General features: G+C 42.2%; 1 protein-coding gene across 1 annotated transcript in view; it reads left to right on the forward strand.

The window, feature by feature from the left end:
• CAPN2 (calpain 2) overlaps nt 1–23,225 on the forward strand; it is a 47,109-nt gene that overhangs the window by 12,817 nt on the left and 11,067 nt on the right. The window contains exons 3-12 of the mRNA XM_070949339.1: nt 7,296–7,414; nt 10,232–10,365; nt 11,725–11,893; nt 14,788–14,871; nt 15,394–15,479; nt 19,649–19,723; nt 20,275–20,435; nt 21,027–21,196; nt 22,395–22,406; nt 22,990–23,201. Coding sequence (XP_070805440.1) covers nt 7,296–7,414; nt 10,232–10,365; nt 11,725–11,893; nt 14,788–14,871; nt 15,394–15,479; nt 19,649–19,723; nt 20,275–20,435; nt 21,027–21,196; nt 22,395–22,406; nt 22,990–23,201 — 1,222 coding nt within the window. The remainder of the gene's footprint in view (nt 1–7,295; nt 7,415–10,231; nt 10,366–11,724; nt 11,894–14,787; nt 14,872–15,393; nt 15,480–19,648; nt 19,724–20,274; nt 20,436–21,026; nt 21,197–22,394; nt 22,407–22,989; nt 23,202–23,225) is intronic.

Consider the following 23,225-nt stretch of genomic DNA (forward strand, 5'->3'; position numbering starts at 1 on the left):
TGTTATCCAAACTGGAACTTGAAAATTGTTAGTTATTCCAGGCAAAATTGTTACGGTAGTTATTCTTAAAGATGTCTTTACAAGAGGAGAGTTTTGTTGTGAAAACAAATCAATATTGTTACTTGTTTATTTCTGGATACAGACTGTTCCAACCTCTGAAGCATAACCAACATTCAGTGCCTACCATGATGATCAGCTTGCATTAAGCATAAAATCAAAGAAGCCTGTTATCAAAAGATCAAAGCAGAATTGCATTGAGTGGGATGGGGAACTAGAATGTTGCTAGTTTAGCTATAAATGATGTTGGTTTCCTTTGGGACTATTGTTGCCTGCACAACCACTGATAGGTAATTTTAGGAATGAAGGGTGGGAGTGAGGTGTCTGCTGTTTTCAATTTGGGAATATATATTTCTGAAGCTTTTCCTATTCAACCCTGGTAGAGCATATTTTGGATATACTGTTTATTTTCACACACATAGCAGTTTCAGTCTTTATCTGGCAATGGTAGAACAAGAATCAGCTGGAAATCCCAATGTATACCAATGGAGTAAAGTGGAAAAGACATAGAATTGAAGCATTATTTGTTTTGACTACCAGAACTGAATGGGGCTCATTGTCCCTCTGAACAAAATTATACTCAGAATCGTTCCAGACTGTACATTTCTGCTATATACAATTTGGGCAGCTGATGTTATCATACCCTGTTGATCTGCAAATCAACCAATATATTTTATTTTGGTTTCTTTTATCTTAAATGAAATGATTGATCTAGATTGGCCAGTAAGATTCAAATTTGCTAAATTTTGTTCTCTGCCTTTGTGGAAATTGGGATCGTAGAAAACACCCAGGAGCATAGAAGAGTCCAAAGGCAGATGCATGAATAAATGTGATAAATGTATTTATTCATATAACAAAACATATTAACTATATACAAAGGCTGTCTTAATATCCATTAGGGTAGGGGGCACACAGCGTGTGTGACTACCCCTATCAAAGATCATGTCTCATGGAGAACAAACGTAAAAGAGAGCATGGTGGAAAGGTTAGAGGGGGTTTTATACTCAGTGTAAGCCCCTCCTCTCCACATAGGGGTGGGGGCACTTCCTGCCTCCACTAGTGTCTGTATGATATATGTGCCAATGGCTTGCAAATACTTGACAGTTCCCCTCCTTGCGAGCCAATGGCATGCAAACATACAAATGCAATGCACAACAGATTTTACCCTGTGAGACATAACTTTTTACACAGATCTTTGTGCCTATCTGCTGGTAGAGGTTTTGTGAAAATATCAGCTGTTTGATATTTGGTCTGACAATGTGATAAAGATATAAACCCCATCTCTACTAGTTGCCTAACATTTTGATAGCGGATATCAATATGTCTGGACCTTTTTCCCACCGCATAGGCTTTGGCAATGCCTATGGCCCCGGTGTTGTCTTCTATAATTTGGATGGGCAAAGTCGGTGGTGTCCAGATGCTAGAAATTAAGGCATCAAACCATATCAGATCGTTCCCTGCCTCTGATAAGCATGCATATTCGGCCTCAGCGGTGGAGCACGAGACAAATTTCTGTTGCCCCACATGCCAATGGATGGGTGCCTCATTTAATAGTACCAAGAAGCCCGAAGTACTCCTACGTGTCTTGGTATCTCCGGCCCAGTCCGCATCTGCGAAGCATTTTAATTGGGCCTTGTCTCTATTCTCAGGTTCCAAGCGAAGCACGTAATCTGCTGTGGTCTTGAGATACCTTAATAGCTTTTTAATGGCTAACCAGTGGAACTGGGTAGGATGTTCCACTTGTCTAGATAGCAGGTTTACGGCCAGGGCAATATCTGGACGGCTCCAGTTACTTATATATAGTAATGAGCCAATCACTGACCTAAATAGAGTATTATTTTGGAACTCTGGGCTATCCTTGTGTGCCAATCCATAATAGTCGGTCTGCATTGGGATAGCCGTTGGCTTGCTATCTTCCATTTTACATTTCACCAAGAGTTCCTCTATCTTTTCCTTTTGGGAGAGAGCAAAACCTTTTGCTGTAGTGATGATTTGTACGCCTAGGTACTTGTCCACATATCCTAAAGACTTTAGAGTGAACTTTTTTTGTAGGGTCCTGGCAAATATAATACTTCCCCCCTTGTCAGGCCCTATATATAAAAGATCATCGACATACACTAGGACTTTCTCCAGCCCCCCTTTGGTATCCCTTGTGAAGGTACATTTATCAGCTGGAGATGGATGGAAACCCAGTGATTTGAGAGTTTTAGTCAGGCATTTGTACCACAGTCTGCCTGATTGTTTGAGGCCGTACAAACTTTTCTTCAGAAGCCAGGTGTGGCCTTCCTGCCGTTGAAATCCGGGGGCACCTCTGACGTAAATTTCTTGTTTTAGATGTGCGTGTAAATAAGCAGTTTGCACATCAAATTGAAAAATGTGTTCCCCATGTGCTGCTGCGGTGACCAAAGCAGCCCTCACACTTTCCGCTCTCACGGTGGGGGAGTATGTTTCATCAAAGTCCTGCAAGTAGCGCTGTGCGTAGCCTTGTGCTACCAGCCGGGCCTTATAGAGGAGTTTGTTGTTGGGCATTGGCTTGACCTTGTAGACCCAACGGGTGCCAATTGCTTTCCTCTTTTTGGGGACTTCCATGGGGATGAAGACTTTCAATTTTTTGAGACTGTCCATTTCCCGCTCCATTGCCACCCTCCACCTGCGCTGTTCTTCCTCGGGAAGCTGAAGGACATCTGAGTACGTTTTAGGGGCCATGGTAACGCTGTTGACCGAGGCAACACAGCCAATGTCCAACCTTTTGGGTGGCACCCCTTTATTGGAGCGTTTTGACCGTCTGGGAAATTGCCACTCACCATCATCATTGTCATCCGGAGCATCGGTGTCAGAATTGGAGCTGCCGGAGGTATCTTTCCAATCAAAATGGGGCGGGCCTCTGTCCCAGGCGCTGCGAAGATATGGTCGTTTAGGTGAGGCAGGAGGTGTGAAGTCACCCAGGGATTCCTTGTCTGAATCGTCAGAGTCAGGTAGGGATTCATCACCATCTGGATCTTCGCTGGTCAGTTGCTTGGAGTTTGTTGGTTCATCCTCTTCAGGTGGTGCTGCTTGTTCAGTGTCGCTTCTAATAGGGGAATAACCGGGTTCATTGGAATGAATTTTTGACCAATTTGACCCCTCCTCAAAGGAAGCTGATCTAGAGACAATGACAAGGTTATTTTTGTCTACAAACCTAGAGGCCTTGCTGCCGGTTGCATAACCTATAAATCTGAGCCTCCTTGATGCCTTGCCCCCCTTTCTTCTGAGGTGCTTGGGAATATGGACCCAGGCATAGGAACCAAAAATTCTCAGGTGTGAGAGGCTAGGTTTCCTTCCATGGACCAGGAAGTATGGGGTTTGGTTAATGGCACTACTCCACGTCCTGTTGACTAGATAATTAGCCATTTTGACCGCTTCTGCCCAAAAAACTTGGCTCATGTCAGCATCTGCAAGTAGGCAGTTCATGACATTCTGCAGCACTCCATTTCTCCTTTCTGAAATACCATTCTCGGACGGAGTTCGAGGGGATGATTTAAAATGGAGGATACCTCTCTCCTTCATCCACTTTTCAAAAATCTTGGATGTAAACTCAGTCCCCCTATCACTCTGCACCTGAGCGATGCACACCTTGTGTTGCGTTTGGATCTGGTTGTAAAGATATTTGAAGTTGGTAAAGACTTCAGTTTTGTCCTTTAAAATAAATACATGGCCATAACGAGAGTAATCATCTACTACCGTTAAAAAATAACGCCCCCTACCAAGGGAGGGTCTAAAAGGACCAACCAAATCCATGTGTACCAGCTGATAAGGGTACCTTGCACGACGGGAAGAGACCTTAGGTATAGCAGCAGTTTTAGATTTTGCTGCCTTACAGATGGCACATTCCAAATAGGTATTACAATTCTTTATCTTAAGCCCATCAGAAAAATCTTGCATTTTCTTAATAACCGGGAAGCTGGTATGGCCGAGCCTGCGGTGTAATATATGAGCACAATCCAAATGTAAAGGTTTACCCATGCATACTTTGTCAACCTTATGTATCTTACCATTACAAGCTTTGGTCTGTTCAGTAATGAGAGTAGGCACTGGATTAATGGTCACCTTAGAGTTCCTCAGGATTGGCTGAGGAGTTGTGACCTTAATGGGCTCAGCCTTAATGGCTTTGGATGTCCTAGGAGCTGGTTTAAAAGCTTCATTGGTTTTAGGTCCAGGGTCCTTGGGTTTGGACAACCTGAGGGCTGGCACAGAAGCTTTCTGCTCTATCTGGGCGTTAGCTCCCTGAGCCCTCTTGTTAGGTTTCTTGTGCCTTTTGACCTGTGCTTTTGGGGAAAAATAAGGCAAATTGTTGATTTTTACAATATCGCCAACAACACTCCCATTTTCGGAAACATAACCTCCACCCTTCTCAAAAACCAGTTTTACATTTTTATCCTCAGTCAATTTTAAGATGCTTAAAAGGTTGTTCTTGATTGAGGGAACATACAGTGCCCCAGTGACATCTCCTATACCAGGCACATTGATCACGCCTTCCCCAGTTACCTCTGCCTTGTCCCCAGTGGCAACTTTTACTGAGGACTTGAGTGGGTGTAAAACCTTAAATCGTTGCTTCGTGTTGGCTATATGCGTTGATGCACCTGAATCAAGAAGCCACAGCCCCTCAGCATCCTTTACCTGGGAGGTGTGATTGTCACTAGTGACACTACAGTATTGGTATCCTTTATGACCACCTCCCCCTCTTCCACGGCCTCTTTTATTTTTACTGTGCTTAAGTCCAGCCGTGTTGGCCCTAGAGCGAGGGCACTCCCTTTTAAAGTGACCTTGTATGCCACAGTCAAAGCAGGTGGGAAGGGTATTAATCCTTTCACTTGTGTCCTGGCGCCTCCTCTGAGGCCTAGGCCTGTGATATGCCTCCTTCATTTCTTGTTGTTCCTCATCTCTGCGCCTTAAATCTTCCTCAATAAAGCGGCCAGAAAAGTATTCTATATTTCTTTGTTCCCTAGAAACCCCTTCTAGAGAAATAATAAAGGGACTCCAGGATTTGTCTAGGGAGTTCAACATCACACTAATTAAAGTGGATTCAGAAACAGGCTCCCCCCTCTGTATAAGCTCATCCCTCATGGCTTTAAGCGTTGCCAAATGTTCCCCCATTTTGACACCAGGTTTGAGTTTATAGTTGTGGAAAATTCTTGACAATCTGCTGGTTGCAGCCATATTGTCACTATGGAACAAATTATATAGGGCAGTCCAAACTTCCTGAGCTGTGAGGCCGTCTGAAAGACTGGCATACAGAGCTGTGTCTATAGAACTTAACAGGGTTGTGTAAGCTCTTTTATGCAGGAACTCAATTTCAGGGCTCCAAGGTAAAGGGGGTGGTCTTTTGATCATGTCCAGAGTATTTTCTCTTAAGAGAATTATCTGAATCTCTTTACACCATTTTTTAAAATTCTGACCACTTAAATGTAATTTTTCAAAATTATTTGGCAAAGTTACAAAATTATTGCCATTAAACTGCATGGGGAGTTGTTCAAATGGCTGAAAAGATCCTGATGTGAATGGCATTGGGATCCCTAAGCCTGGGATCGATTGCTTAGGTCTGGCTCCTTTTTGTAGTCCTTCTGTAGTTTGAAGCAACTGGGCACGTGCAGGAAATGGAGCATGCTCCAAAGCCTTTTCTTGTTGGAGCTCTGATCTCCCTCTCTGAGCTCTGAAGTCAGGTCTGGCTGGAGCCTCAGAATAGGCCGGGACATCAGCGATGTGGTGGGGAAGCCTTGGAGGAGTGGGAAGAAGGCCTGGAGATCTTTCTGGAGACTGGAGGCCCATCAGATGAGGTCCATGGGCTGGGTAGGCCTGGAAATGTCTCTGGATCTCCTCTTCTCCATCAGAGGAGCAGGGTTGCAGCTCCGGGTCATCCCAGCAGGGCCGGAAAGGTGCGGAGGCCTCAGCCTGGGCCTCCCTGGAGCATTCAGTGAATGGTGAGCGCCTCTGCAGTGGGGGGTGGGAGGCTGCAGGTCCATCTGGGTTCCTCCGGGGGTGGGAGGTTGGATTTGGGGCCCTCCTTGAGTGGGCAGCTGGGTCTGGGGCCTCGGGGGGGCCAGTGGGTGGTTGCTCCATTAGTTGCAGGGCAGCGACCAGGGCCTCTATGGCCTCTTTGATGTTTGCCATGGCAGGCGGGGCCTGGCAAGGGCCTTGTGGGCTCGGAGTGGTCTTCTGGGCCGCTGGAAGGCTGAACTGACTGGCTGGCGTTGTAGGCCTGGGCTGTGGAGCTGGGGAGGGCCTGGCTCGTGGTTCTGGCAAAGTGCCCAGGGGAGCAGCCATCTTGGAGGAAGTTGCCTCCGGAAGTGGCCTGGCGGCCATTTTGTTTGGCGGGAAACTGGGTGGGGGGGCAGTCTCTCTGGCGGCAGGCGCCATCTTGGAGAGATCAGGCAGGGGAGTCCTTACCGGGATGGCAGGCATCTCTGGTGCTGCCTCCTCAGGCCTCTTTCTGGCTGCTGCCCTTGTCTTCAGGAGGAAGGCGAGCGCTGCTCGGCACTCCTCTTCTGACATCTCAGCCACTTGCCTGTCCAGGCTTTCATCTGGTCCTTCTGCCCCCTCTTCGTCAGAGCTGAAGAAGCCTTCTCCAGCATCGCTTGGCTCGGCCCCTGGGATCTCTTGCTGCATCTGGGTGGCCTCTGGCTGCCAGGGTGTAGCTGGATGGAAACCCCCTTCAATGTTTTCCATCGTTGATTCAGTCTGGGGCTGCTGTGAAGTTCTCCTCCGTTGAAGGCCTCTGGTCACAACAGGGGAGCTTCTCTCACAGGTTATTTTGGAGGGCATCTTGCCTTTTCAACAGCTCCTGGAGTGGAGTTCTGCTACCATTCCCTCTGCTACCATTCTGTGGAAATTGGGATCGTAGAAAACACCCAGGAGCATAGAAGAGTCCAAAGGCAGATGCATGAATAAATGTGATAAATGTATTTATTCATATAACAAAACATATTAACTATATACAAAGGCTGTCTTAATATCCATTAGGGTAGGGGGCACACAGCGTGTGTGACTACCCCTATCAAAGATCATGTCTCATGGAGAACAAACGTAAAAGAGAGCATGGTGGAAAGGTTAGAGGGGGTTTTATACTCAGTGTAAGCCCCTCCTCTCCACATAGGGGTGGGGGCACTTCCTGCCTCCACTAGTGTCTGTATGATATATGTGCCAATGGCTTGCAAATACTTGACAGCCTTTATATAGCATTTGATTTTATTTTGGTTTTTTAGGAGACTGTTGGCTTCTAGCAGCCATTGCTTCTCTAACTTTGAATGAAGAAATTTTGGCTCGGGTGGTTCCCAGTGATCAAAGTTTCCAAGACAGTTATGCAGGAATCTTCCACTTCCAGGTATCAAAAATTCTGCTTTTCTGCTGTTTTATTAGAGCAAAGTTTATGGGTTTGCTCATGAAGAACAGAAAGGGCCCTTCTAGATATAATTTGTCCCCAGGAAGGTCATGGTGCTTTCATAACACTTCCTTAGCAGTGCTTTTCAAGTAATTCCCCACTTACAAATACCAATGAAATATAAATTTTCTGGAAATGTTGAAGACATGAGGTGGAAGAGGAGGGTAAAATTCTAAAAAATGTTGTAAAAGTATACATCAGTATAATGTTTTGCAAAATGTAGCCTAACTAGAACTAGCATGATAAATATGTATGTATAGATACAGTATTTAGTCAAAGCTAGTGATATGAGCTGGAGCCATGCTGTTGATCAGCAAAACTGGTTCGAAGTTTTGGAGTAGGAGAACATAAATTAATTCAGATTTGATACCAAAATCACTATCTTAATATACACATAGTAATACACATAGTAAACAAAGTAACTCCTACCTTCAAAACGACACTATAGAGCACTGCACACCAGAACAACTAGACACACGAACAGTTTTTTCCTGAACGCCATCACTCTGCTAAACGAATAATTCCCTCAAAACTGTCAAACTAGTTACTAAGTCTGCATTACTATTAATCTTCTCATTGTTCCTATCACCCATCTCTTCCCACTTATGACTGTATGACTGTAACCTTGTTGCTGGTATCCTTAAGATTTATATTAACTGTTTCCCTATGACTATCATTAAGTGTTGTACCTTATGATTCTTGATGAATTTCTTTTATGTTCTTTTCTTTTATGTAAGAAAAGGCGGTGGTGAGGCCCCTCCTCAAGAAGCCCTCTCTGGACCCAGCTGTTTTAGCAAACTATCGTCCAGTTTCCAACCTTCGCTTCCTGGCGAAGGTTGTTGAGAGTGTGGTTGCGCGACAGCTCCCGCAGTACCTGGAGGAAACCGTCTATCTAGATCCGTTCCAGTCCGGCTTCAGGCCCGGGTACAGCACGGAAACGGCATTGGTCGCGTTGGTTGATGATCTCTGGAGGGCTCGGGACAGAGGTTGCTCCTCTGTTCTGGTCCTATTAGACCTCTCAGCGGCTTTTGATACCATCGACCATGGTATCATGCTGCGCCGGTTGGAGGGGTTGGGAGTGGGAGGCACTGTTTTACGGTGGTTCTCCTCCTATCTCTCCGACAGGTCGCAGTCTGTGTTGGCTGGAGGGCAGAGGTCGACCTCAAGGCACTTGGTTTGTGGGGTGCCACAAGGGTCGGTCCTCTCGCCTCTCCTGTTCAACATTTATGTGAAGCCGCTGGGCGAGATCATCCGTGGTTTTGGGGTGCAGTGCCATCTGTACGCTGATGACACCCAGCTGTACATCTCCACCCCAGACCACCCCAACGATGCCCTTGAAGTGATGTCCCGGTGCCTGGAGGCGGTGCGGGTCTGGATGGGGCGGAACAGGCTCCGACTCAATCCCTCCAAGACTGAGTGGCTGTGGCTGCCGGCGTCCCGATATAGTCAGCTGGTGCCATCGCTGACTATTGGGGGCGAGACATTGGCCCCCACGGAGAGGGTGCGTAACTTGGGTGTCCTCCTGGACGCACGGCTGTCCTTAGAAGAGCATTTGACAGCCGTGGCCAGGGGGGCTTTCTATCAGGTTCGCCTGATACGCCAGTTGCGCCCCTTTCTGGATCGGGACTCCCTATGCACGGTCACTCATGCCCTCGTTACTTCCCGCCTTGACTACTGTAATGCTCTCTACATGGGGCTCCCCTTGAGGAGCACTCGGAGGCTCCAACTGGTGCAGAATGCAGCCGCGCGGGTACTTATGGGGGCGGCATGGCGCTCCCACGTGACACCTCTCCTGCGCGAGCTGCATTGGCTTCCAGTGGTCTTCCGAGTGCGCTTCAAGGTGTTGGTTCTCATCTTCAAAGCGCTCCATGGCTTAGGACCCAGTTATTTACGAGACCACCTTCTGCCTCCGATAACCTCCCACCGGCCAACACGCTCCCACAGAGAGGGTCTCCTCAGGGTGCCGTCTGTCAGGCAATGTCGGCTGGCGACCCCCCGGGGAAGAGCCTTCTCTGTGGGGGCACCCGCCCTCTGGAATGAGCTGCCCCCAGGGATACGACTAATCCCGGATCTCCGGACCTTCCGCCGGGCCCTGAAGACTTTTCTGTTTCAGCAAGCCGGGCTGGGTTAAAAATTTTTTAATTGGTGAATTTTATGGGTAACGGGGTTTTAAATTGGAGAAGCCTAAGATAATTTAATTCTGTTTTAATGCATTTTAATATTTGTATTGTGTGTTTTTAATCTTGGCTGTTCACCGCCCCGAGTCCTTCGGGAGAGGGGGCGGTATAAAAATTTAATAAATAAATAAATAAATAAATAAATGTACACTGAGAGCATATGCACCAAGACAAATTCCTTGTGTGTCCAATCACACTTGGCCAATAAAGAGTTCTGTTCTGTTCTATTCTGTTCTATTCTCTATTCTCTATTCTAATTATAGTAATAGCAAGCATAAAGAAAAACATACATGGTAAAATCTGTCAACAGTAGAATAGTTACGAGTGGATGTGGGTACTCCATCTGGAGGTTTTAAGAAAAGCACGGACAGCCACATCTCATGAATGGCTTAACTAGATGATGCTTGTAGTTCTTTCCAGCGCCACAGTTCTATAGTGATATATTCCAATTGTTCTTGAATAAAACCATGTTCCTTGCCAAAGCCATCTTCCCAGCCTCCAGAATTTCCAACCAGCATTGTTAGAGCATGGCTATAGCTCATGTCATTGGGCCTTGATTGGATTGTTTTCTTTCCCCTTTCAGTTCTGGCAGTATGGAGAGTGGACAGACGTTGTTGTTGATGATCGATTGCCAACCAAAAATGGAGAACTACTTTTTGTTCACTCAGCAGAGAGAAATGAATTCTGGAGTGCCCTACTGGAGAAGGCCTATGCCAAGTAAGTGAAGATTAAGAACATTCTGCTATTTTATGCAAACTTTAGAAGTCTTCCATAAGTGAAACACAAAGCTAGGGTATGATATGGTGGACATGACTCTGAAGAACTATTTAACATGTTTCAACCCCAAATCTGGTAGCTTGAACTTGGCTGAAAATAACAAACTTAGAATGAAAGAATTCAGAGTCTAGAAATTTGTTCTAACAGAACTACTAAGAAGGATTCATAATCCTTGCACACACAATTGCATTTCTAAACTCTCCTCTCCCATTGCCTTTAATGTTTTGATAGCTTTCTATTGTTTATCCTGCTAACATTCCCCCCCCCCAGGAATGATATTGATAGTACATTTTAATAACAAATTTTAAGATAGTAATAAAAGCAATGTATTCAGTATCCATTAATATCCATTAATATTTTCCCTTGACTTATAGACACAGGTAGGTAAGCATGTCTGGATAAAAGAAAGAAAAGGAGAAAGAAAATTAAATGCAGTATGGGGGCAATCCTTTTCCAAAATGTGTTTTTTTGTTGTTGTTGTTTTTAATAATAGCTGCAGGAAGAGGATAATTGTTGGATAATTGTATTTTGTATGTTGTTTCTAAAGAAAGGAAGGAAGGAAGGAAGGAAGGAAGGAAGGAAGGAAGGAAGAAAAAGAAAGAAAGAAGGAAGGAAGGAAGGAAGGAAGGAAGGAAGGAAGGAAGGAAGGAAGGAGAATTATCTCCGTTAATTTGTATTTTCTGGATTAATATATACCAAAATATGGTTCCCAATTCTCTGTCATTTGTGATTACAATTATCATCTCAGAAATAATTTTAAAGGGCTTATGTTTAGTAAGATTATAAAAACAAGATGTTTGAAAAAGAAAATTGCATAATTTTGGAAGCATTGAACAGAACAGCTTTGTGATTTAATATTGATTAATACTATGCCAAATAGAAAAAATACCGATTAGTGAATGCTTGTTCCATATTGTACTTCAGGGGAAAGCTTGCTTTAGATAAACTTTGCCCATATTCCTCATAAAACTTTCATTTCTAACTTTCACAATCCATGACATTTGTTTGGAGCCAAAATGAGTAATTTAAAGCCATACCCATAACATCAGGGTATAGTTTACATATGCATAGTTTACATATGCATAAACTATATACATAGTTTAATATGGCATAATGATGGGTAAGAGGTCAAGGGAGGCATAACACTTTGTGATAGAGTCACATGTTGATGTTTGATTTCTCATGAATGAAAAAAAGAGACAGTGTAGACATCTGAGAATGGAGTTCCATCTCTGTTAAGAGTGGATTTCCAAAGACAGAGTTATTAAATATTAAAAGTTTGGGTTGTATCTTTCACAGGGTGAATGGTTCCTATGAAGGTCTTTCAGGGGGAAGCACTACTGAGGGCTTTGAAGACTTCACTGGTGGAATTGCAGAGTGGTATGAGCTGCAGAAAGCACCACCAAACCTGTTCAAAATAATCCAGAAAGCTCTTCAAAAAGGTTCTCTCCTTGGGTGTTCTATTGATGTAAGTTAATACCATAGTCTCCAAGTTCTTTTGAATGCAAAGGAATTATTTGACTGATGTAATTGATAATGATATGATAGCGCAGAATTTCAACTTTCTTGCTCATACCCAAAAGCTGGGAAATCCATAATTCTTCCCTTCTTTAAGAATGGAGGTACAGCTTTGAAGTGGACCAGCTTTGCCTACTAAAGAGCAAGAAAAAGTCAAATGAGTTGTTCTAGAAGCATGTAAGTGCTGTATCTTCCACTATCATTCCTATATTGCTTAGTCTTTCTTGCAGCAAATATATGGGTTGATGAAGGTTGAAGATAAGGAATTAGCTGCTGCTATAGGCATCTTCCTGCATCTGGAGATCCTCTTAAATAAACACTAAGCCTCAAACCTTCTAATAGCTACAGTGTTTGACCAGAACTAGGCAACAACATGGCTGGAAATCTTTACTGAAAAATGTGAAAGTAAAAAGTGTGTCATTTTAATTTCTGGGTAACCAGCTTAGCTGATAAGAAGCAGATATACAGTAAAGTAAAGCACTGACTCAGTAGCAGATTCTGAGCAAACATTAAAATACTCCAAATAGGGAATATTGTTAAACTGTTCCTCTGCCAGTATTCAATCTTTCTGGTATGAGCTTTCAGATTTTCTTTTGCCCTTTTGAAAGCACTCTGAATCCAAATGGATTAGAAAACCCTGACAGAAAATTATGGCAGAAAATTATTGGAGGTAATGCAAAAGAGGTCTTTTGATGAGTTCCATATAAACTGTGGTCTCTCCTGCCAATCCTGGCTCTTTGTAAGCTGTGAAACATATATAGATATTCTCTGCAAGGTTTTCATATATACTAAAGTGGCAATGATGACTGTTCACTTGGATTTCTCAGTATACAGTAATTGTCTCCAGAACCAGCCCAAATAGTGAAGCTTCAACTATTCAGGAGACTTCCTCAATATTAAGGGCAAATACCAAGGAATTATTTATTGTCTATGTATACATCTCTAGTGTTATCTCTGATGTTGTCCAATGAGCCCCTCTACTCTCTAAATTTTATCATAACTGTAAAGTAAGCTAAGAATTCATACAATATACTAAGCTCTAAATCATGGTTTACAAACCACACTTGCTGTGTTCACCAACATATTGAGATTATGTATGAACCTAGCCGGTGACTGCTTTAATTCAGCTGCCAATCTTTACAGCTGTGTTAACATCAGATCTGAAAACGTGTCTCTAAATAGAGAGTTACCCATCACATGTAAACTTTACCAGATGTAGGAGGAATACAAAACATGAGAACAATGCTGAATCCCCACCAACTCTGGGCCACATTTTCTACCCACATACTACTCGCAGCAACTTTCCTATTAGGAAAAATGGTTTTTAGAACCGAAACCAAGTTTGGAAAATAACCTAGGGCAGTGATGGCTAACCTTTTTGCCATCGCGTGCCAAAAGTTGGGGGTGTGTGGGGTGGTCACGCGTGTGTGTGCCCACACCCATAATTCTATGCACCCTGACCCCCCCATGCATGTGTGCGCAACCCCGCATGCTCCCTCTGCTTTTGGTATGTGATGGCATGGTGAGCCCGGTAGGTCCGTATTTTGCCCTCCCCAGGCTCCAGAGGCTTTCTAGGAGCCTGGGGAGGGCAAAAACAGTCTTCTTCACCTCCCTGGAAGCCCTCCAGAGGCCGGAAACAGCCTGTTTGCTGACTTCCGTTGGGCCCAGAAGGCCCAAAAATCAGCTGGCCAGCGCGCACATGCGTGCTGGAGCTGAACTAGGGCAACGCTTGTGTGCCCACCAATATGGCTCCGTGTGCCACCTTTGGCACACGTGCCATAGGTTCGCCATCATGGACCTAGGGCGTGAGCCAACTGTGACACAGGGAAATAATTGGCTGGCTGATGAGAGCTTGTCTTTGCTCGATTGTTGTGGCCCTTCTGTCTGTCCATGTGATTAGAGCACATACATATTAAAAGCCTCTTGGATAGTACCATCACATGCAGTTTCATTCCAAACAGGAAACTGAGTTGGAAATTTCCCTCACTCCAGTTAAAACATCCTGTTCAGTATCCTTTGTCTCAACAAATAAGAAACAAAATAGGACGGTTGTTTTCTTGCTGCCAAAGTTAATGCTAATTGCATGAGTTTCAGGCTTGAAATGAATAGGCTGGCCCCTTTCCAATAAAGTTTTAATGAAATATACAGATGGCTCTAGTTCTGATAGGGGACTTTTTTTCAAACAAATGATAAACATTCAGGGCCAAAAAGACAGAGATGGGGGTGGGAAGGAAATAGATGGGTGGGGAGAGAGTTGAAGTGCTCCTGAGGTCATAAGTGCAGGTGGCCTGCCAAACTTCTGAATTTTGTTCACACGATTGCAGGAGTGCTGCAACATCCTTAACTTAGGCGACCTGGCATAACTATTATTTGTTCAACGCTGCCATAACTTCTTCAAACAGTCTCTTAATGAATGGTTGCTAAGTGAAAACTACCTGTACCACCATGCCCAGTCTGATGTTGTGCTAAAACATTTTAATCATGATTTACCAAATAAATCACAGCAGACTGAATACATATGGCGTGAATTTGCACCATGGTTTATAAAACCAAATAGTGAGTTCTTAAAGTATCTTAATCCAACCAACCACTCAACCAAACCAATCAACCAACAATCCAACCAACCAACCAACAAACAAACCATATTATGGGTTAGCATGGTGTGGCAACCCTTTTCTGCTTCTGACCCAGATATCCCCATCACTCATCAGGATTACTAACTATTCTAAAGCTAAACCTTTTTCTAGTTGATTCTGTACCCATAGCTTTACCCAGTTAAGATCTGTCTTATTGCTGTCTTAGTTTTCTGGAGGTAAGTAGAACTTAACATCTTCATGTTTCTAGATCACAAATGCTGCTGAGACTGAGGCAGTCACAACCCAGAAGCTGGTCAAAGGGCATGCATACTCTGTCACAGGAGCTGAAGAGGTAACATCTTCATTTTGGAAAAGGGGAAAATGAGTGTTGGTATTACATACTTGATTCATACTTGAATCTCAGGATGGGGGGTATTCCAAAGAATATGGTGGTTACAGAGTACGTTATATGATATTCCCATGAACCAATTTTGTGTCTAGTTCTCTGATATTTCCTTTGTTCAAATGGTTGTTCTGTGAGATGGCTGAGTGTTCTTCTCTCTTGTGGCTGCATGGATTCATATCAGTCAGTTGTTTCGTTTAACCTGAAGATATTTTTGTATGGTTTGTGTAATTTCCATCATGATGTCTGTGTGTTTAGCTTCTTTGCCAATAATTGCATGAGAAACTATAATTGCCCCCTCTCCCACTAGAGAGCAATTTATTTCACTGTCATAAAAATACATATAATATATATTGTGTATAAACAGGTGCATCTATGTGTGTTTGTAGCCAAAAAACATTTTAAGGTACTTTGTTTCCTTTTTCAGTTACTCCATCTATTAGTATTTTTTTTTCCTTTTGGCCCTACCAGGTGAATTTCCGAGGCAGCATTCAGAAACTGATCCGGATCCGAAATCCCTGGGGAGAAGTTGAATGGACTGGAAAATGGAATGATAAGTGAGTGTTAAACTTGAAGGCCAGAGCTATTTGCTGTCCAGTGTGAGCAAATGTTTCGCATGACATTTTGCATCATGAATTATTAAACTTTAAATAGTTGGTTTCCTTGAAAGCATGTTGGAAACTATTGACCCAAATTCCTTGTGTTTTCTGTAGCACTTTAATGAGATATCTTCTCTTTTGGTAGGTACATAATCCTCATTCATAAAAAGTTATAGATTTCTTCAGTTTTAATATCAGCCCCCTGCAGCTAGCAATGAGGGAAAGATGCTCTTTTACTTTCCTATCATAGCTGCTCCTCCTACAACTGTGGGCCTAAGCATTTCTGCATTATGAACTCTCTGTCTAGTTGCTCCTTCCATCACCTGCCAAAGTTATAGGAAATTTCTTTTGGCTTTAGTGAAGGGTGGGTGGGAGAGTGGGTGGGTGAATCTAGTTAATTTGGTACATCAGCAGGTACATTAAATAAAGTATGGAGCCCCAAATTTATGTTGCTAAGCAAGACACTTGTTAAGTGAGTTTTGCCCCATTTTACAATATTTCTTGCCACAGTTGTTAAATTAATCACCGCAGTTGTTAAGTTAGCAACAGGGTTGTTAAGTGAATCTGGCTTTCCCATTGACTTTACTTGTCAGAAGGTCACAAAAACTAAACACATGATCCCGGGACACTGCAACCATCATAAATATGAGTTAATTGCCAACTGCCTGAATTTTGATCACATGACCATGAGGAGACTGCAATGGTTATAAAATGGTCATAAGTTACTATTTTCAGTGACGTTGTAACTTTGAACAGTCAATAAATGAACTGTTGTAAATTGAGGACTACCTGTATTGTGCAAAACTCAACTTTGAATATTAAACTTTCTGAAGAGAGACAGTGGCAAGACATCCCCTTGTCTTAGATGTCAAATAGAAGGAGACACCTAGATGAATTGAGTGACCTGGTCTTTATTAGCTGTACTGTCTATAGTTCATTAGACTAGGGAAACAGTATTCTTTAGTAAATCTCTAGCTTATTTTTACAAAAATAAACTCTGTCAGTTTTCAAGCATGCTGTTTTTTCCATTTTCAGATTAGTGTTATTCATTTTAAATAATCAATTGAAATCTCAAGGCAAGATTGCCAAATAGAAGGACATCAAATCTAACTTTTTCATTATGGACAAACTCTTCTACTGACATATAAAAACATAACTTAAAAACCTAACTTTCATTTTTAGCTTTCCTTGGTCAAGATGGCCCTATGATAACTTCCTGTTTCTATTTCCCTATTTAGCTATGCTTTTTTTCAAGCCATGGATTTATAATTTAAAATAAATTCTCATTTTCAGAAAAAGGGGGTGAATTAAATATTTCCTGTTCTCCTTTGGACAACATACACCTTTTTATTTTACTGCTAAATACACATCTTTTCTATATTTTCCTTTTCTGTTTTATTTCTAGACCTTTTATGTATTAGCTATTATATATAGCTTTTGTATTTTCCAGATTGTGAATAATATACTTGTAGAATTGTACTACAAACATGTGCATTTTACTGCACGCATTATATTTCAGGTTTATTTGTACTTATGTCTTGTTATTGATCTCTAAGATTAATTTAATAAGTCAATTTTAGTTATATCTTTCAAAACAAAACAAAAATAAAAGGGTGGCCCCTTGGGCAAATTGGTTCTGAGTTCCTTTCTTACAAAATCCGGCAACTAGAACTTTCCATGTTGCGAGGCTGTCTATTGTGGGGCACCAGGGTGATTGTTCCTGTAGAACTAAGATGGCAAGTCCTAGAAACTTTGCATAATGGCCATCCGGGCATGGCCCGGATGAAGGCTTTAGGCCGCAGTTACCTATGGTGGCCCAAGTTAGATGAAGCTATCACGAACTGGGTCACAGAGTGCCAGCAGTGCCAGCGCACGAGCTCAGCCCCTCCCAGGGCTCCAGTTAGGGAGTGGGAGTTGCCAAAGGCCCCCTGGTCCCGGGTTCACGTGGATTTTGCGGGCCCCTTCCACAGCCATACCTTTATGGTCATTGTAGCCGCCTATTCTAAGTGGGTGGAGTTGGTGGCCATGGCCTCAACCACAGCGGAGGCAGTAGTCCGGGCACTGAGAAAAGTATTCGCAACCCACGGCCTACCAGACTTGATTGTATTAGACAATGGGCCTCAACTGATGTCTGCCACTTTCCAAACGTATGTAGCCAGACATGGAATTAGGCATGTCACGGTGGCCCCGTTCCATCCGTCCGGAAATGGCCTTGCTGAAAGGGCCGTGCAATCGGTCAAGGAGGTTCTTGCCAAATTGGGACCTGGGGATTGGCAAACTAAATTGGCTACCTATTTGTTAACGCAGCATGTGACCCCATGCCCAACGACAAACCGCAGCCCAGCTGAGTTATTAATGGGCTGCCGGTTAAGAACAGACTTGGATCGTTTACATCCTGATTATTTTCCTGAGAAACCCCTGGATTCAAGTGGCGGGGCCCGTTCATTCCAAGAGGGAGAGTGGGTATATGCCCAAAACTATGGGGGGGATCCTCACTGGTTGCCCGGCCAGATAATTGAGGTTACAGGGCCCCGGTCATACAGAGTGCAGTTGGGGGATGGCCGTACGTGGCGGAGGCATGTGGACCAACTGCGCCGCCGCCGTTGGTTTCCCCAAAAGACGATTACTATGAATCCCTATCCGGGCCTGTCACATCTGGGTCTGCCAGAGCCGTGACTGCAGAATACAAGTCACATCCGGAGTCTCAACCCGACGACGAGGGGACCGCGAACTCACCTGTGGTTCCTGTACCTTCCCTGCCGAACGAAGCGCTGTCCGAAGTGGATATCCAGTCTCCAGGAGTTCCAGTGGCACCCAGCGTAGATGCCCCTGTTCCAGCTGAATCCGGTGGACCGCGCAGATCAGGGAGGAACAGGAGACGCCCAGCATACCTCGATGATTACGTTTGTGCCATCCAGGAAGAAAGAGGTGTTACGTCCAGATGGCAAGCACGAGCGGCCAATAGAGCAGCCGATTGGTCCGTGTGCTGGCAGGCAGCCGACGGGAAATTGGTGGCTCCTGATTGGCCCAGCTTCTGACAGCTGAGTATAAAAAAGCTGTCAGTGCCTCAAACGCTGCTTGCTCTCCATGGTAGTTAGCTAACCAGAGCGAGTCACTGTTAGCTGTTATTGTTAGCCAATAAACATGTTGTGAAGTGTTTATCCTGCCTCGCCTCCCTTCTTTAACCTTTGTTCCGTGAATAGAACAATGACCATTACGATAATCCAAAATGATAAACATAACTGGGCATTTGTGGAGTAAATATGTCATGAAAACCTAGTCAGCTGTTACAGAGGGCAATTTTTAAGTAAAGTATCCCTGAGTTATTCTGCATGAAATTAATGTCCCTCATCCCCAATATCATCCAAAAATGGAAGAAAGGGATAATTTTGAAAGGATGAGTGACAAGTCCCTTTCTCTAATGATTTAATTTTTCATCCCCTCTGACTGCATTGAGGACTGAAAAATATTAGATAAGTCTGTCTGTGGTGGCTTATTACCTATTCTAGTGATAATAAAATAAGCACCATTGCTTCTTGTAAAAATGGCTGTTGTCTGAGGTATCCCTGGCCAAGGTTGGCAACAACTTGCCAGAGCGAACTTGCCATGGCCAACTTGGGGCAGCCAGCTTACGTGGACAACTCATTGTGGACAACTTGCTGTGGGACAAGAGTTACACTAATATAGAAGAAATAGTCAGATAGAATCATTAAAGAAAGAATGCCAAAGGAGGGACAAAATAAAATACAAATGGTAAAAATTAAAATATTTTTTAAAATTATTTTAAATAATTAAATTGAATTGTTAAATTATCCTACAGTGACTTGTCCTGTGACAAGTTGGACATAGCGAGTTGTCCTGCAGTGAATTGGCCATGGTGAGTTGGCCACGGCGAATTGGCCAGGACAAATTGACATTGGCGAGTTGTCCCATTCCACTCTGGCCATCTCTCAAAAGTTGACAGGGGTGAATATGTGTCTTGGGGTAGAACAGACTGTGCCAGCAAATGCAAACATTATGAGATTGGATTTTCTTGAGCCAAGTTGTTGAGGTTCACCAAGTTAATACAATCATTAGCCATAATTCTGCATCTAAAACTTCAAATAATGTTGGTTTCCTATATTTAGGTGCCCAAACTGGAATGGTGTTGATCCAAAAGTGAAAGAGAGATTGACCAGACAGCATGAAGATGGAGAATTTTGGTATGTCTGGTAACTTCCTGGGAATTGGGAAAGAAGGACAGTATATAATCTGTCTGTAATGCTTAAATAAGTTGTTAGATCACTATATTTCATCAAATTGTAACAGATAACAAATTGTAACAAATATTAGACAGATAGAAATAAGTATATAAAGTTCTGGTCCATGGTCCTAAACGGGGGCCATACAATCAGAAGAAAATTTGTAGAAGAAATTTTTCATTTCAATGATGGGGTGGGTGGGAAATAACTGTCCATTATGTTGAGGTTCTATTGCTAGACAGTAGTTCAATTTTCCTCAATCTTTTGCCCTCTAGATAACTTTGGATTTCAGCTCTTATAATTCCCAGTCAATGTGGATAGAAAAATAATATGGGAATTGAAATTTGACATATCTTGAGGCATGATGCTGTGACAAGTTAACTTGTCAAGGAGGCTTGCTGTCATAGTGACCAATGATTGTTCTTGTTTTCTTTGAAGCTGCGACAGTAGAAGGGAAGAAGCTTGACTGAAATGCTTTTTCTAAGTATGGTATTTATGGCATTACTCCACAGGATGTCATTTAGTGATTTCCTGAGGCATTATTCTCGTCTTGAGATCTGTAATTTGACTCCAGACACTCTGGCCGCTGACAAGTATAAAAAATGGAGGTTGAACTTGATGGATGGAAACTGGAGAAAAGGTTCCACAGCTGGTGGATGCCGAAATTATCCTAGTAAGTCATTTTTCAGCCTCTACTTGTCTTCATATCCATATCTGTTCTGTTGTAGCTTTCTAATAATCTATGAATAATAGAATTGCCTAGAGGTAGTCTTTGACTTAGAACAGTTGCCTAACTACTGTTTGAAATTATGACAGACCCAGAATGGGTGCTTTATGGCCAATAAATCCATCCCTAATTATGGGTAATTTTAATATAATGTCACATATAAGCACAGGTCTATCAGTTAAATTATTTTTTTTGCTGAGATTGTTTTGAAAAAAGAAAAACAAGCTCTGGGATTTATAGGAATTTAGTTTATAATTACTTCCATTCAATCAGTCAACATTTATTTATAATCTAATACTAAATATTACTTCCATTTACAACTTCCACTGGAATTTAATTGTTTAAAAGAAGATACCTACATCCCTCATCTGGGAGAAAATCATTCTAAAGTTTGCTTGTAGGTTTACTTTTATAAGTACTCTTAAAATGAGCACATCACTTTAAAATGTGTACGGCTGCATCTTTCCAAGCCATAATTCCTTATGAAGATCAGTACAGCCTGGGCATAATTTTAGTGACCTCCTTTCTTTTATTCAGATACGTTTTGGATGAACCCACAATATTTGATTAAACTTGAGGAAGAAGATGAGGATCCAGATGACCCAGAAAGAGGTTGTACCTTCTTGGTTGGTTTGATTCAGAAACACCGTCGGAAGCAGAGGAAGATGGGAGAAGATATGCACACAATTGGCTTTGCAATCTATGAGGCAGGTTCTTTTTTTTCCTGTTAAACCAAATCTTGAGATAAAGATAATGGATCACTTCTTTCTAGCTACAGAACTGACACTTTCAGGAATATCTTATAAATGAATTGCAACGTTAAAGATTCATGTAATCCTCACAAATGAATTATACGCCACCTCTTTTTTTACCATAAGTGTACAGTTCATTAAAACAGTTGAATGAAATGATGATTTATACAAGGGTGGAGAATCTTTTCCATTCTAAGAGCGAGATTACTACTTGGGAAATCTCACAGGAGCTAAACAAATGAGATTGGGTGGGTTTCTTTTTCTCTGAAACCTCATCTTGGGCCAGTTTCTTTCATTGGGCAGAGAGAGGTATGGCTTAACTATGTCTGGCTTTTGCTGATCACGGGGAGAATTATTAAGAGGAGGAAGAAGAAAATGGAGAGGAGAAATAAATTAAGGGGCTTGCATGCATGTGAGATACAGAATAACAAATTTGGGAAACGAAATAATTATATATAAGATAAGTTTGGACATTCTAGAATTTGGGATGAATCCATCTTGGTATAAACTCAATCTTTTAAATTTTTACCTGTGTAAAATCAATGCATGTTACGCTCCATTAGATATTTGGGATTTACACCCCATCTCTTACAGTCATTTTTATTTATTTTTTCATTTTATTTATCCTTTGCTGTCAATCATAACTCTGTTTTTTATGATGTACTTTTCAAAATTCCAAATGCATTTGTGAGCTCAAAGGATTTGGGGATCCCTCTAGAATAGAGCCCAGTAAGAAATAAATAAGTCAAAACTGTTCTAGTAAAATTTGAATTTGAATTCCTTTCTTTATTCAAACTGTATGCCTCCAGATCAGTAAATAGAGCAGTTTACTGTTATTTAATAAAAAAAAGTCACAACCAATAAAAATGTCTATGTTGAGTATAAGTAAAATCAAAACTGTAATCAGTATTAGACCATGAAAATACAACAGTTCAGTTGAAATTAAGAAATGGCAATAAGTAATTAGTCACCATATGCTGTGTGGAAGAGTTCTATCTGAAATAGCTTTTAGAGATTGAAAGGAGATATCTTAATTCTACAAGGTGGCTATTCCGTAAGGTTAGAGCAGTGGTTAAGAAACTACTTCCTGGGAAGGATCATAAAAATAAAAATAAAAAGTGTATAATTTGTTTTTCTTTTTGCTCTTCCACAGGTACCTGAAGAGGTATGTGGTATATTTTTTTTTTGTAAAACAGAAAACATTTACAAATATTTACAGATATTTTTAACTAAACACTGTATTAAAAAGGGGGTCTCTCAATATTAAAGCTATAGAATTGAATGTACTGTTTAAATTGTGGAAATTTTGTTCTTCGTAATCTTTTGCAAACAATTATCCATAACAGAAATTCAAACTGGGCAAGTTGAGATCTATTGTTTGAGGTAGGGGAAAATGTTGAGGCTTTTCATTTTTGAAAACCTGTGCATTGTTCAAAAACTATCTGTGGTTAAAGTAAGTATCAGGCATTTAAAACACCAATTTTGGTTTGCAGTGCACTTGTGGGAGTCTCTGTAAATTTACTGCCATCATGGTTCCTCCCACACACAGAGCCATAGAGATTGCTATCTTGGCTTTTGAATTTTTGTAGATGTAGATACTCTGGAGAACCCTCCTGTCATGCAAATTAACAGAATGTAGCTTCATCTTCTGATGTGCTAATGTTATATTGCTTTATTAACAGTCATCTGAATAGGATTCTGGTGGCTTAAGAATAATCATTTCTATTTTATCCTTTCCTTTCATGAAGTCTTCTGCCCAAAAGAAGGTCCATCTGAGCAAAAACTATTTTCTCACAAACCGAGCAAGGGAACGCTCCAACACATTCATCAATCTTCGGGAGGTGTTAAATCGATTCAAGCTTCCCCCAGGAGAGTATATTATTGTGCCATCCACCTTTGAACCCAACAAGAACGCGGACTTCTGCCTCAGGGTTTTCTCTGAAAAAAAAGCTGACTCACAGTACGTCATACATTCACTAATCCA

Source organism: Pituophis catenifer, unplaced genomic scaffold (genome assembly GCF_029215685.1).
Source record: "Pituophis catenifer annectens isolate HBS135680 unplaced genomic scaffold, rPitCat1.0.hap2 SCAF_1, whole genome shotgun sequence".
In the NCBI taxonomy this organism is placed as follows: Eukaryota; Metazoa; Chordata; class Lepidosauria; order Squamata; family Colubridae; genus Pituophis; species Pituophis catenifer.